This window comes from Talpa europaea (genome assembly GCF_964194135.1).
Source record: "Talpa europaea genome assembly, chromosome: 13".
Taxonomy (NCBI): Eukaryota; Metazoa; Chordata; class Mammalia; order Eulipotyphla; family Talpidae; genus Talpa; species Talpa europaea.
In genome coordinates this window covers 95630285-95644613 of record NC_140080.1, presented here as the reverse complement: position 1 = coordinate 95644613, position 14329 = coordinate 95630285, and the positions used below count along the sequence as shown (strand labels likewise).

The following is a 14329-nucleotide window of genomic DNA, read 5'->3' as shown; positions in this document are numbered from 1 at the left end:
CAGTGTCATGTAAATGGGACTAACTTATTTTCCAGGTTTTGGGAAACAGTTGATATTTGAGCTTGAGATTTTCTGGGCAGAGAAAAGTTACATTGAACAAAGCATAGAGATAGATGATGTATTGGGGAGTAGAATTTTGGGGGGAAAAGATTTTGTGAAAGAGAGCTACTAAAAGGGAAAGTTGACCTTCATAGATTATACTGCTCATCTTACACTGATAATTTGGTGAAACTATATTAAAATTAGTGTTTACCATGTTTCTCTAAGTAGGCGTCTTGACATTATTTTAAACTGTATTTTTTTAAATCCATCAAGGCAAGCCATACTTTACCGGAATCTATGTCAGCAGCACTGTTTCTGCTTTCTTTGGACATGCCTATTTCTTTGGACTATCCAAATATTCATGAAGCTGCTGTGGCCTATTTGGAACAGCTAAACTCCGAAAACTACAGCATCTATAAACGAACTGCAGAGACCGTATACTCCATTGAATGCACCTGTAACTTCCTGGCTGATGTTAGGAAGGAGGTAACAAGTTTTGTTAATGTCCCTTTTTAAATCCCTTTAATAGAATGCCTTTGAAGTTTAGCCTGTACTTTTAGATTGATGGACATATAGCAATTGGGTTTGTTAGAGTTGGGATATGTGATGACCGATTCAGTCAATCAAATAAAATTAAGGATGTGCCTTCTATGAAAGTGAAACTGAGACCTGAGAGTAATGTATTGTGTATATTCATGAGAGCAGTGGATTTTTTAAAAAGCAGTAATTAGTACAAATATCTTTGTATTTTGTAATGAGTTCATCTTTAGAGTTAGTCTGTATGAACAGAGCGGCAATTGACAAACCTATAAGGGCCATTGTAGTACTTACTTCTAGACTTTTTATTTTCCAATATTTTAGACTCTTAATATATCCTCACACAAAGCACCTAATTTAATTTATTATATAAGGTCATGCACTAGATTATTTATAAGGTGGTAGGATGACTTTAGGTATAATGTAGCTGTAATTATGTGTTGTTATTTTTCCCTTTTAAAGATAGCAAATATTGGGCTATTCTTTACTATGTTAGCAGTGAAAGGATTAAGGAGTCTTTAAAATTCACAGGCATTGATTACAATAGTTCTTTACTGTCTGAAAATACCAGACTGGGTCCTGAAGAAGTTGGGGACAGAATTGTTGTTCCTCTCAACCCCTGCCTGGAGTCTGTCTGAACCTTGTATTTATAATTCTCATTCCTTTCCCCACAGTTGTTCTTTCCTTTGTGTTACATGTGTCTTTATGCCTCTGGCTTTTGTCCTCCGTGATAGAATTTTCAAATTTCCACATCTCTGTGACGTTTTGTATGGTCAGTTAATCACACATGTGTCAACTGTCCTGTGCTCCTGAACCAGTCAGGGTGTTGTGGGGGAGGTGGGTCAGAGCTCCCGGCTGTGGCTTGGTCTCACAGCCCTAGGGGAGCGAGGACTCTGAACAAGGGGTCGAAGAACCAGGCCGCTTGACTGTGACCTTCAGTCTGCTCTGAGGCAAATAGTAAAAGTCTCCTGTGGCATTTAGCAGAGGATTTTCCCCACATTTTCTCTCAGAGGCTGACATTTTTAGTTTGTCTGTTGAGAAAGCGGGCTTAGGCAGTTATGAACAATCTCTGGGTCCCTGAATGATCTAGTTTCTTGGAGCTGCTTTGTTAGCTGTTGAGAATCTTATTGTACATGAACCTGACATTTACTGTTCCATTCTGCTTTTTTTTTTTTTTTTTAGGGGGAGAAGAATCTCTTAGAATTAGTGGAGCTGGCAGACCAAGTCTTGCTGAGCTTTTCCTATCATCAGCATTTTTCCATAATAAAGGAAATCATCTGCATTTGCTCAAAGATGTAATATATTCTTTCTTAATTTGATTACGTTGTTGTAAGACATACTCTGTGTGTGTGTGTGTGTGTGTGTGCATGGGTGTGTGTGCACAGACAGATTTAGGAGCAATGAACGTGAAACTGGTTTTAAATCTTATTTTTTAGTTTAATTTGCTTTTATATGGGTCTGACATTTAAACTGTAATTGTAGAGCAATTTTAGGACAGTTAATTGTTTCGTTCAGAAATAAATTTAAATGTTATGTCTATTACCAAAATGAGTTATCCTTAGATTTTTATTTATTTGTTTTGGTGTCCATCCAAGCCAAGTGTTCAAGCATATTTTTTTAAAATTTATCTTTAATGTTTTCACTAATAAAACAGCCTCTTCATTGCTTTTGGAGAGAAAATTCCATGGTGATATATATATATAAATTAAATATATTTATCTACTTATTAATTTATTTTTTACCTAACATAATTACTATTTTTTGTAAAATCTCTCTTTACAAAAACCAAGTATACGGTACAAAATTATTAACTATGCAATTAATTGTATCTCCACAATTTAATCAGCCTGTATAACTGAAGCTTTGTATTTTTTTACCAATATCCCCACATTTTCTCAACCCCTGGGCCCTGACAACCACCTTCTATTCTCTGTTTCTATGACTTTGATGTTTTTTAGCGTGCACATATAAGTGAGATCATGTAGTATTTGTGTCTGGTTTATGCCACTTAGTGTAATGTCCTCCAGGTTCATCCATCTTATCACATATCATAGAATTTCCTTTTTGAAGGCTGAATAATATTCCACGGTGCATATCTACCACATTTTCTTTATCCATTCATCCATGCGTGGACCCTTGCATTGCTTCCTTTTCTTATTCACTCTTGTAAATAATTCTGCAATGAAAATGAGAGGACAGCTATCTCTCTGAGATACTTACTTCATTTCTTTTGTATATTTACCCAGAAATGGGATCACTGGATCCTATGGTAGTTCCATTTTTCAATTTTTTGAGGAATCTACATACTGTTTCCCATAGCAACTGTGTCAATTTACAGTCCAAATACTGATTTTTTTAAGGATAATTTGTTTTTATTGGTATTCTTTAAGACAGAATATCCTCTATCTTGAAAAAAGTGCTTGGGTAAATACTAATATTGATTTAGTTAAATAAGACTCCAGGTGGGGGAGTTGTAGTGGGAAAAATTGCTTCCATTATGCTTTTGAATCTCTCATTTATTAGTTTATTTGCTTTATATGTCTGGGGTGTTTTACCATTTTACCAGCTGGAAATCTGCACAGGCCAGTCCTTTACTACAAGGGGAAAGTCAGAAGGTGTTTCTCCGTATGTTGTCTCACCCATTGCCACAAGTAAAAATTGAAACTTACCGCTGCTGTCTGGATATTGTTAAGGTGGGTTTTTGTTTTTGTAGGGAAGAACTGATAGTGGATTTTCTTACTGTATCCCAAAATTAAATTATTTGACTTTTGGGATATAAAGATTATTATAAAAATAGATGGTGATTTTAGTTGACTCCAGAAACTTGTATTATTAAATATTAACTATTTCGATATTGAAAAGACCCTGGTACATACATATCGGAAAAAATATATTCCTGCTTACTCTTGAAAATACCCTCTGTATTTTACACTCTTACAAGTACTAGCTACATATTATAAATGTCTGCATTTTGCAATTTTTACTTCTGATCATTTTTTATTCAGAGAAATATTAATATTATAGTTATAACTGAGGTTTCTTTCCTTTTTCTTCTCTCTTTATTCTTCCAAGATAGCTACTTTATTTATAAACTTGGTGTTTTCTTGCCTTGCATGTGTTTTCTGTGTTTTTAGTGTACATACATCTTTATAAATCATCTATATGTGCTATTGTTTTGTCTGTTTAAAAAAAGTCTGTAATTTCACGCTGTGTTTTCATACTGTTTTTGCTGCCTAGTCATTTCATTTCATAGTATCACCTAGTTCATTCATCTTAACTGCTTTTTAATTTTGAATGTGATTCTTTTTATTTATTGGTAGATATTTAAGTTTGGTCTTTTTACTGAAATAAAATTCTCAGTATTTTCGGTGAAAGAATGTGACTGATGGTACATGAGTTTGCTAATGACTTAATTTTGCCCTCCTAAATTGATTTCACCTCACTTCAGTCTAAAGACACATGTTTGCCTTCATTTCTGGGTAATTCTCAGTCATCATTTCTCTTCTCTTTGCTGTTCTCTCCACATGGAACTCATATTAGGTCTTTGTTACACCTTACTTTATCTTTTGTGCTTTGTTAACCTTTTAATCCCTCTTTCATATTTCCCATGTCTTTTTCATTTGGTTTGGATGAAATTACTCTGCTCTCATCCAGTACATGGATTCGTTCAGCTGTGGCAAAATGTACATAGCACGGAATTTACCACTCCACCAGTTTGTTGGTGTGTGGGTCTGTGCTGTTTAGTCCATCCACACTGTTGTTGCCATTATCCATTTCCAGAGCTGCTTCCTCGTCCCAATTGGAATTCTAGTCACATTCCACAATAAGTCCCTAGCCCAATACAACTAAATCTGTTCTAGTTTTTCTGCCTGTTAACTAACAGCTATTATTTTTGTTCATTCTTTTTTTTTTTTTGGACAATAACAATCCTACTTTCATTTGATTGCTTTTAATTTATTCATCAAAAATAGTTAGGTAAGAGATTTTTTTATCTCTACAAAGTAAAATAAAAGTTTCAATGCGGTGAAAAATAAAATTGAAATTGAATTATTAATACAAGAAAGAGGAATCTTTTGGAAAAATCAGTGTCACCAAGTTTTAAAGTCCTTTGTTTTACTTGGCAGGAATGTCTGGGTATCCATAATGTCACTAAGCCCGTGTCTTCACTCTGCACTGGAATTCATTTCTTGCTTCATCCAAAAGTCTTATATGAAATCTCTGCTTTTGGCGTTCAAGAGCCCAAAAGTGAGGTATGGCATGTTAAAAGTAAATGCAAAAGACTACTATGGTGCTTTAACTTGTAAGCAAGGAAGGCCAAGGTCATAGTCATAGTCTAATATAACTAGACAGCACGGTGAGAAACTGAAAGGAACTTAGCTACCACGTGGGGTTCAGTGACGTGTCAAGTAAAATGATGCTGAAGAACATGTGAGGGTCACAACACGGGGCGTGCGCCTTGTCCCAGCACCTGAGGCACAGAGAACTACACGGTTGTTACAGTAAGCAAGTTATTGCCTTAGAAATTTTTATTCAATGGAAAAGTATACCTTAAAGGTTAAAAAAAAGAAAGGGAAATTGCCAAGGGAGGAAGACTGGCTGAGACAGAGCAGAAGGCCACGGTCGCATCCTGGACACGCCCTGCCTCACCTGAGCGCGGAAGCCGCCAGGGTCTGGCCGGTTGGTCCTTGGATGGGAGAATCAAGTAGAGGTTGATGCTGCAGGACTGTGGCATTGGAAGGAAGAGTTGCTCGGTGCAGCGCCTGGCCAGGCTCATCAAAGCCCGGGCTCGGGGTGCTGGTGAGCGGTTCACCACACTGGAGGTCGCCCTGTCTGCCCCTGCAGGTGAGCACAGCTGCCAGGGCCATTCTGCTGCACCTGCTGCAGGGACGTCTGGTGATGGCAGCGCCGACCTGGAGCAAGTTCATTGAGTCTGTCTGCCCTGTCCTCGCCGTGCTCCAGGTACGCGGCGCCATTCCCTGCCACCACGCCGTCGGTCTCTGTGCTGGATGTACACGCGCAGACAGCAGAACTTCTTACGTGGTGTGGGAGGAAGAAAGGGAGCCACCATGGAGAGGAATGGGCGGCTGGCATGTTGCTGGCAGAGGGTTAAGCCAGGAGAGCTAATTCACGTGCACTTGATGTGGCTGGGTGGGCCGGCGTTTAGCGCTGGCGTGAGAGCTAGAACCCAGCCTGACTCAGGCCTGCAGGCCCAGGTCGCAGCACTCCACACCTCCTGTCCCTGGGGACAGCCCTGTCAGCAGTCTCTCTGGGCGCTGAGGGGAGTGGGCGGCCAGGCCCCTGCCCCCCGTGGATGAAGAGTGGAGCTGGGGACACCATCAGGGGTCAGTCCTCAGGAATGGGAGGCTAGGCCTCGGCCCTGGCCATCATTCGGTCCGTGCAGGTGTCTGTCCACTCCAGCTTCGTGCCATGGGGACAGGTCTATAGATCTGGGGAGGGGCTCCTCTCAGGTGGGTGGCGCTACTGCAATCTTGGAAAATAGGGAAAAAAATAGATGACATCTTCTCCTGAAGCTTAAGAAATGTTATTACATTTTATGTAGCTTTTGTAGGCTTCGTGCCTCATGTAGGTTATTTGGAAAAGTGCCTCTTTAGCTGAGTGAAAGAAGCGTATGAGTCCCTTCACAGGCCAAGGCAATTCTTACTTTCAAGTTGCAAAGCTAAGCGCTTGGTACAGTGCAAGCAGTGACCGCTCTCTCTCTGGCCTCGGTAGGGCTGTGCCGACATGGAGGACCCCTTGGGTCACTCTATTCTCCTTCTGAGCAAAGAGAGGACCGAGGACGGCGAGTGGATCCTGCCCGGCACCACCCGGGTGAAGGCCCTGCTGCGGCTCCTGCTGGTGAAGAAGCTGTCGTAAGTGACCCCCAGCTCCCCCAGCCGCCGGCCCCTTCTCTCTGAGACTCTTTTGCCCTTTGGGTAATGGCAGTGGCTTATTGATGAATAGGTGGTTAGACTGAAAACCCAGGGAAGGTGGCAATAACCGAGATTCAGAGAAGGAGGGACATGAAGAGCCTGTGAGTGCCGTGTGGGCAGTGTCGAGGCGCGGGCTGAGGGTGTCAGGTGTCCCGGCCGCCACTTGCTCTCCTGTCGCCCCGGCACCTTCAGTAGTGTGCCAGGGTGCTCCTCCCCCCGCCCCCAATAACACAGTAGAAGGTAATTCCTGTTCAGCTTTGCGGGTCCACAGACTCCAGGTAACAGACACTTGTGTCAGCCAGGATTTTCCAGAGCCTTCAAGCGCCTCTCCTTGGCGCCGGGGCAAGGCCAAACCCCTGTCTGGGGAAGGCAGTTCTCTGTTACATAGAACTGAACACGATTCAGATGACATTTTGGTTTTCCATTATTTGATGAATTCTAGCCCATCCCTCCAGTCCATGCTCTCCCTGTAGACAGGATCCCCGCCCACTGGCTCATCTTCTCCGCTTCAGAGTGTCATGGCGCCCCTTGGACAGGAAGGGGCTCCAGGTGTAGTTGTTGAAAGAAATAGCGTAGAGGGACACCCGGACATGGCCCCCGACCGCAGCTGCCGGATGGCAAATCCCCTGGCTGCGCTGGGGCCCACTCCAACACCCCTGGCTCTGGAGGAGATGGTGCTGTTGGACGGACAGACGCAGGACAGCCTCGCGTAGGGTGGCTGCTCTGAGCTTTTGGGAGGGAGCAGCAAACGGGGAGGGAGAACACGCGCCCATTCTCATACCTCTTTGAGTGAATATTAGTCCTCCAAGCTGGTGTAAGGTTACCACACCCAGTTCCTGCTCTCTCTTGGGCTTGGCCCGTGTGCCTGAGACCGTAGTCGGTGTGGACATAGCTGCTCAGGCTGTAGCCGCGCGGCCAACAGTCGGCGTGTGGTGGGGAAGAGGCCTTGTCACGTGTGCTTGGGAGCACACGTCTGAGTCGGTACGTGGGGACCCAGCAGGTGGCCCCGACCTGGCGGAGGTGGGGAGGCCCCCCAAGCGTGTATTTATGAGCAGCAGTAAAAACCAGGCCACCCGAGGCAGAGCTGGCCTGGCCTCCTGTGGCTCCTAGCCTGGCAGGAGCGGTGGCTGCGGGGAGGCGCAGAGGCCCCGCTCACTGCCCTTTCTTGAACTCTCCTCCTCCCATGCCACTGCCCTTGGCCTTAAACCAGTCCAAATAAGACATTATTTTGGTGGAATGCAGAAGCATCTGCACTGTCCTATTTAGAGGACGCTGTCTGGCCCTGAGGGAGGGTTTCGCGCATCGTCACTACGATAAGTTCGGCTCCCGGGTGCGGCTTCATCGCAGACGCTGCTCTGGGGTCTGCGGTGTCTCTAGGGCTCGGGTCGGTCCCTAGGCTCAGAGTTAGGTCTTAGAGGTTTGATTTGCCGTCCATCTGCTCATTTGTTAATTGTTGATAATTCTTTAGTTCTGATGTTTGTCAATATAAAGTTAAAAGAATAATTTCAATTATAAACTAAGTATTTTAATAGGAAATTAAGTGTCATTATTAGTCATATAAGAATCAGCATGGGGCCTCCCCGGTGGCGCAGCGGTTGAGCGCTGGGTTGCGAAACTGCGCACGGCCTCTGCGGCGCCGGTTCGATCCCCGGCTGCTCCCCGGCCACCAGAGGAGGGTCCCACATGGTGTGCAGACCTCTCCTGCCGCCCGCTGCTCCCCTCAGCAGTGTACTTCGGTCCTTCTGCCTGCTCTGCTCCCCGCTCTGGCTCTGGTGAATTCTCTCACCCTCCCGCGCTTCTGACTGTACCCAGTGCATGTATAAACAAAACAAACAAACCAGCAAACAAATAAATAAAGCATGCCTCTATTAAAAAAAAAAATAATAAAGTTTAAAAAAAAAAGAAAAAGAATCAGCATGGCTAATCATTGTGCTGATAGTGATTCTTTGTGATTCTCGGCAGCAGCTTTGTGGGCATCTGTAGATGATGGGATGTTGACTTAAATACTTTGTTCCTCCAGGGTCCGCTCACTGGCGCTGAAGCTCCTCGTCTGTCACCTCACCAGGGAAGAAGGGGCTGAGGCCAAGCGTCCTCTCCTAGACGCCAGACTTCTCTCCAGAGTTACCAGTTTGTTTATTGTGAAGAAACCCATTGAACTCAAGTTGGATGACAGACAAGACCTGGTCATCAAGGTGACTGTACCTTTTGTGCTGGTTCTTGGGTACATGGGTGTATTTCAGTTGATTCACTGTGTGTTGCTCCCCCAAAAGGGAGAGAAGAGGGGGCTCCAAGCCTGGTGATTCACGGCCACTTCAAATTGTATTCAGACTTCACCTGGCGTCTGGATGGAGTTGTTTATTCAACAAACATTTCTTGAGCTCAACTCTATGCCAGAAATTGTGTTCCTTTGCATTTGGGACATCTTTGGAAATGCAAAGTAATGGGTGTATCTTAAATACAACAAAGGCTGATCTGATGGAAAGAAATGTGTAATGACTCAAAATCAAATGTCCCCGGCATCACTCGGGAATTCTTGTTCTTCTGATGGAAACAGCTATTAGTAGCACAAAGGAAAAGTTCCCAAGACAAAAGTTTTTAGCTTCTTCATTACAACAGGCAAAAAATAGTCCTCCAGGAGGTACAAACGGTTACTCAGAAACGCTTGAGATCTTGCCGTTAATCCCAGTTCTGAATCTTTGGCTCCTTTGGTTCCTTCCAAGGTGCTGTCCCCTCCCTGACTTGACCATGAGCCTCAGTCACCCTGCCCGATGCAGATGCAGGGTCAGATTAAGAAGGCCGCCCCCTACCATCCTTCTTTGCAGAACCATCGTGGGGTACTGGACAGCATCCGCAGGCCGTCTGCTCCCGGGGTCCCCAACAGGGAGGAAGGGGAGAGGCCCGCAGGATTCCAGCTGGTGGCTTCTGGGGGCAGCAGAACCCTGAGTCGCATGCCCGAGCTGTCGTCCCAGGGCAGTCTGTGCACCATGTGGAGATGTTCTTAAGGCAGCTGATGGGCTGTGAAGAACTTCCAGCAAAAATACACGTTATGAAGAGAGGCTTCTTTGACACGACGGCCTTTGATTTAGAGCCTAAGGTCCTCCGGGACCCAGCACATCTAACAGATTTGCACTCTTGCAGGTTTATGTGTAACCTGGCAGTCACTTAAGTAAATTTTTTTAGCTTTCGCTTTGATGGTATGAGTGATAAAATTCTGTTGGAGAATTAAAAGTAGATGAAAAATAACTTTTTTTGTTGTTTTCAGTTGGAGACTGTTGAAAAGCTGTATGAAATCTTTACCTCAGACGATACTGATCTTGTTTTGAGAAAGTCGGCCGCAGAGCAGCTGGCTGTGATCATGCAAGGTAATTTCTGTCCAGGGAAGTGATTTGCTGTACTGCTCGAGGAATGGAAGCCTGGTGTTTTTGTTCTGTCTTACAACCTCAAGATAAGAATGGTTTTTGAAATTTTAACCTTGGTTATAAACAACCAAGGGTGCGTGAGCGGGAGCCCTGTGGCCAGTGGAGTCGGGCGCACTCACTGTCCTGATCTTTACTGCCAAGCCCTTCTTTGTAAAACCACCACCTTACAAGGCGTGTTTCCACGTCAGCTTGTGGGGAGCTCTGAGCCTTTGGGAAAGGGAGCGCTGTGGGGAAACAGCACAGATAAAATAACCCTTCGTGTCTGTATACTTTAAACTCTAGTGCTTTTCAGTGTCTGACCTAGTTTATTTATTCTCTTTTAATCGTTTTTTTATTTACACAAGATGTCCTTGTTAGGTAAAAGTTTTCAAATTGTTCAGATGTGTATAGAGTCAAAAGTTCAAAGGTTCATCCTATAATTACCATCGTCAGGGTAATTATTTTTAACAGATTGAAAGTCAGTGTTTTTAAAACTACAGAAAACGTTCTTTAACTTTTGCTAACTTTTTTTTTGTCTGCAGATATTAAAATGCATGCTGTGGTGAAAAAGTTAGGCTTGACTGACAAGATAATTGAGTATTTACGTGACTGTGTGGGTCAGGATGGCGAGGTGAGATGTGTGTCTATAAGTTTTACAGACTGGCGTTCGTATTTGTCAGAGCTGAAATCTGATGAGTTCTTGGAGTTTGAGTCCTGAGTGACACCCATTACCATATTCATTGTTTTAATTTCTAAAAGTGAGGCCTCTGTAAAGGAGAACTCATCTCGAGTGTTCTATAAGTTGTGCCAGCAGAAGTATAGGCAAGGCTTATTTTCATTGGGAAAAAAGTTTCATATATTTATATGCATTTTAATTTTGTTCAGTTTTGATGAAAAAGATTAAAATTTGGAGTAAGATGATATTGTGGTATTTTTTCCTTCACTTAGATCCATGAAAGTGAAATGACCATATTCCCCTCCTGCAGGTCACAGAGTGCCTGGTGCCGCCGAGCCTCACGCTTCTGAGGAAGGTTCTCTGTGCCGACCCGGCCACGCGTGTCTCCCTGGCCCAGCAGGCCTCCCTCCTGACCCTGCTCCTCAGAGGTGAGGAAGATGCGGTCTGCTCCCAATGAGGCCAGTCTTAAGCCGTGTTTATTCTTTAACTGTAGGTGACATTTACTCTGCATTTTACTGACAGAATCATAAAGTTTATTGGTGAATATGCCATGGACAAGCCCCACCACAGAGGGTGATGGACACTTTTGTGCAGACTTCCTCAGTGTTCCAAGCAGGCCTCAGAGCCCAGACAGGCCAGCTTCTGTCTCCTCGCCCTTGAGCTGCTTGTGCCTTTAGGTCCTGAGCCTGTGGTGCGATGCCTGCTTATGTCGTTAGCTGGGGATAAGAGCGGAGACCCCTTCCATCCACGAGGAGTGGGAGCTAGGCCTTCCTGAGCGGCTCTCTGCACGAATTATTACACTTTTTAGAGTGCGTTTTTTTTTTTTTTTTAAATCACGCTTGAATTTGGTTGTAATTTGGTGATTGGTTTAGATGGAAAAGTCCAAGGTATTTTGTTCTCTTTTTCTCTCTTCTGACTGTTCTCAAAAAGGTTTGGTTAAATTTTGTGCTATTTTCTTTCCTAGAGGCTTAGGGCACTGCTGTGAATAATCTACAAGAGGCGTCTTGAGCAAATGTCTCAATTTGCTGTACCTTGTCAGTTAGCGTGCATGGAGGAGTTAAATGACACTTGTGTTCAAAATACCATCAGAATACAGCCTAGAACACACTCATTTAACTGTAGCATTTTCTTTTCTTATAATGGCTTTTGCTCACCAAGTGAAGAGCACACTCTATTTAATAGCATTGGTAGAAGGCCAAACCAGGTAAAGTTCTAAATCAACTCATTGTGTTCAAGCTCTTAAAATTTTGAATAGAGGAGGCGTTCAGTTCGAGGGGGCTGACTACCTGAGGGTGTGTTTGAGATGGTGGTAGGTTAGGATGACTGGCCTTGGCATGGGTCTGGAATGAGGGGAAATGATGGGACGAGGCAGGGCTAGTGGTTCGTGCAGGGTGTGGTGGGCAACGGTCAGCGGCGAGAAACGACTGAAGATGGTCAAACAGGAGGATTGTGTGTTTCAGAAAGATTGTTCCATCCACAGCGAGGAGAGTAAATCAGAGGCACTATAATTAAATTTCAGATGATTGGCTTTGAGTTAGAAGTCTTATGTCATCACAGACTCCTATCCAGTACGTCAGGGTTAGAAATTCACTTAGAAATCACTGATTACTAGAGAGACTTAGCAACTTGGCCACAATCATAACTGATAATGGTAGAAGCAGGAGAAGAACACAGACAAAGATAAGGATCTTTGTCGATTTGTTTTTGTTTGAAATAATCACAACACAGAGATCCTTATTGTAAGGTTTCAAACAAAACGGAACTATACAAAACACAAAATTGAAAGTTTTTCTTCATTTTCTCTCTCTTTTTCAATTTCCTAAGGAAGAATGTGGCCAGCGTCGTTGGGCATACACCACCTGAAAGGGCCTTTGCTATGTACACATGCTGGAGTTCATTCTCTCCAGGAGCAAAAATATTTCATAGTTACACTTCTTTTTACTTCTCAGTTTCCTTGATATTTCATGAAGACTGTACAGTTGTGACTGAAGTTGGAGCATTATTTTGTCTCCTGCTGTTTGATGAAGTGTCAAGAATGGAAATGTGGTGAGCTGCAAGGACGTTCGAGCTTTTATTCTAAGTGGTTGTGTAAGGTCCGTACGACCTGGCAGTGGGGCAATTCCCTACTCAAGAGGCTCCTACTTGTTGTGGTGGGCCTCGTGGTGAGGGTTTGTAGGTGAGGGTTTGTAGTATCAAAAAGCCTGTGGGCTCAAAAAGTCACCTTGAAATTTATTTTTGAACATTGCTAAGTATGAAATTTAAAAATTGCTGCAGTAATTTTCATCATTGATACATTGTTTGCTACATACTTTCAATTTGGCATTTTTTTCTTAAATATTTTATTTAAAAATTCCTTTGGGAAGATATCTAGGATGGTAATACCTGATGAACACAGACCTGAGCTGGGTCAGTGGGAGAGGGCAGAGCCCGCCCGTGGGGGCAGTGTGTGCTTGGTGTGAATTCCTGGTTGTGTGCCCTCCCCAGGAAAAGCAGGGTCGTTTTTTATAAGAACATCCAGATGGCAGCAAACATGTTACAGCTAAACTACATGATAGAACCAGCTGCAGCTCTTTTTAAAAATTGTATCATACTCTTATTTTGGTAAATTATTTTTCCTGGTTTTTCATAGAGTAATGGGCACATGTCACAGTATAAGTTTAAGGTGTATGTCCTGACAGTTTGATTTATGTAAGTTGTGAAATGATCACAACAGCTAACGTCTTCTCATCGAGCTACAATAAAAAGAAGGGAAAGAAGAAAAGTAAAAAGGGAAATGTTTTCTCCTTGTGATGAGACCCAGTTGCAGATGTTGATTAGAGTTTCCAAGCAGGGAAGCAAGGTATTTGCTAGAGGAACTGTTGTCCAGTCCCTTATCACTCTTCTTTTTCTTTTATGATCTAGGGCTGTTAATCCTTCAAGTAAACCGTCTTCACCATCCTCCTTCAGTTTGCCTGTTTCAGTTTATAGAAGGTAAAAGTTTTTATTTCTTTGATTTTCTTGAAGAGTGAAATATTGTTGCAGAAGTGGAAACAAACATCTATAATTGGTCACAGTTTTCATTCAGCATGTAAATCACATGACCGTGCTCTCTGCTTCTACAGTGGTGCTATTTGGATGCTGTTTGGGTGTGTTCAGCTCTGCAGGAATGTTGGACGACCGTGCAGTGAACCCCTGCACACCACTCAGTCTAAATCCATCAGCTGTTAACACGGGGCCTGTCTTTTCCTCCTCTCTCACCCTCTCTGTCTCCATGTATTTATTTATATGTATTTTTTTCCCTTGACCCATTTGAAAATAAGTTCCAGGCATAAGTTACTCTCCTCCTACTTACTTCATCATGTGTCCCTTTAAATGAGGACAGTTTCCTACATAACCACTGTATTACCCGTGATCGCATCTAAGCCCATTGAAAATAATTGTGGAGTATGATCAATTATACCCCGAATATCTTTTATAGATTTTTTTTTTAAATGCAGGATTCAATCAATGGCATGAATTGCATTTGGTTTTCATGTCTCTCTAGAGTTTTTAAAATAAATAATTTTTATAGGAGTAGGAGAGTGTACAGACCGTAAGGGTGGAGAGCCGGTGAGTTTTTCCAAGTGAACACACTGTGGAACTAACATGGCGATCAGGGAGCAGAATATACCTCGCTTGTCAGGACCCCGTCACGCCCCTCGCTGCCCTCCACCCCCTCTTGGACACCACCTCCATCACCTCGGTTTTAGTTTGTTACTCTACATTAT

At 43.3% G+C, this 14329-nt stretch overlaps 1 protein-coding gene across 3 annotated transcripts in view; it reads left to right on the top strand.

Annotated features, from left to right (window-relative positions):
• Positions 1–14329, top strand: part of RTTN (rotatin) — a gene marked incomplete at both ends in the record, with an annotated part of 107817 nt that overhangs the window by 22458 nt on the left and 71030 nt on the right. For all 3 annotated transcript variants that reach the window (XM_084252120.1, XM_084252118.1, XM_084252119.1), the window contains 12 exons: positions 316–528; positions 1762–1874; positions 3146–3272; positions 4704–4829; positions 5422–5538; positions 6310–6449; positions 8530–8701; positions 9772–9871; positions 10450–10538; positions 10894–11011; positions 12533–12629; positions 13485–13553. In XM_084252120.1, the coding sequence (XP_084108246.1) occupies positions 316–528; positions 1762–1874; positions 3146–3272; positions 4704–4829; positions 5422–5538; positions 6310–6449; positions 8530–8701; positions 9772–9871; positions 10450–10538; positions 10894–11011; positions 12533–12629; positions 13485–13553 (1481 nt within the window). The remainder of the gene's footprint in view (positions 1–315; positions 529–1761; positions 1875–3145; positions 3273–4703; positions 4830–5421; positions 5539–6309; positions 6450–8529; positions 8702–9771; positions 9872–10449; positions 10539–10893; positions 11012–12532; positions 12630–13484; positions 13554–14329) is intronic.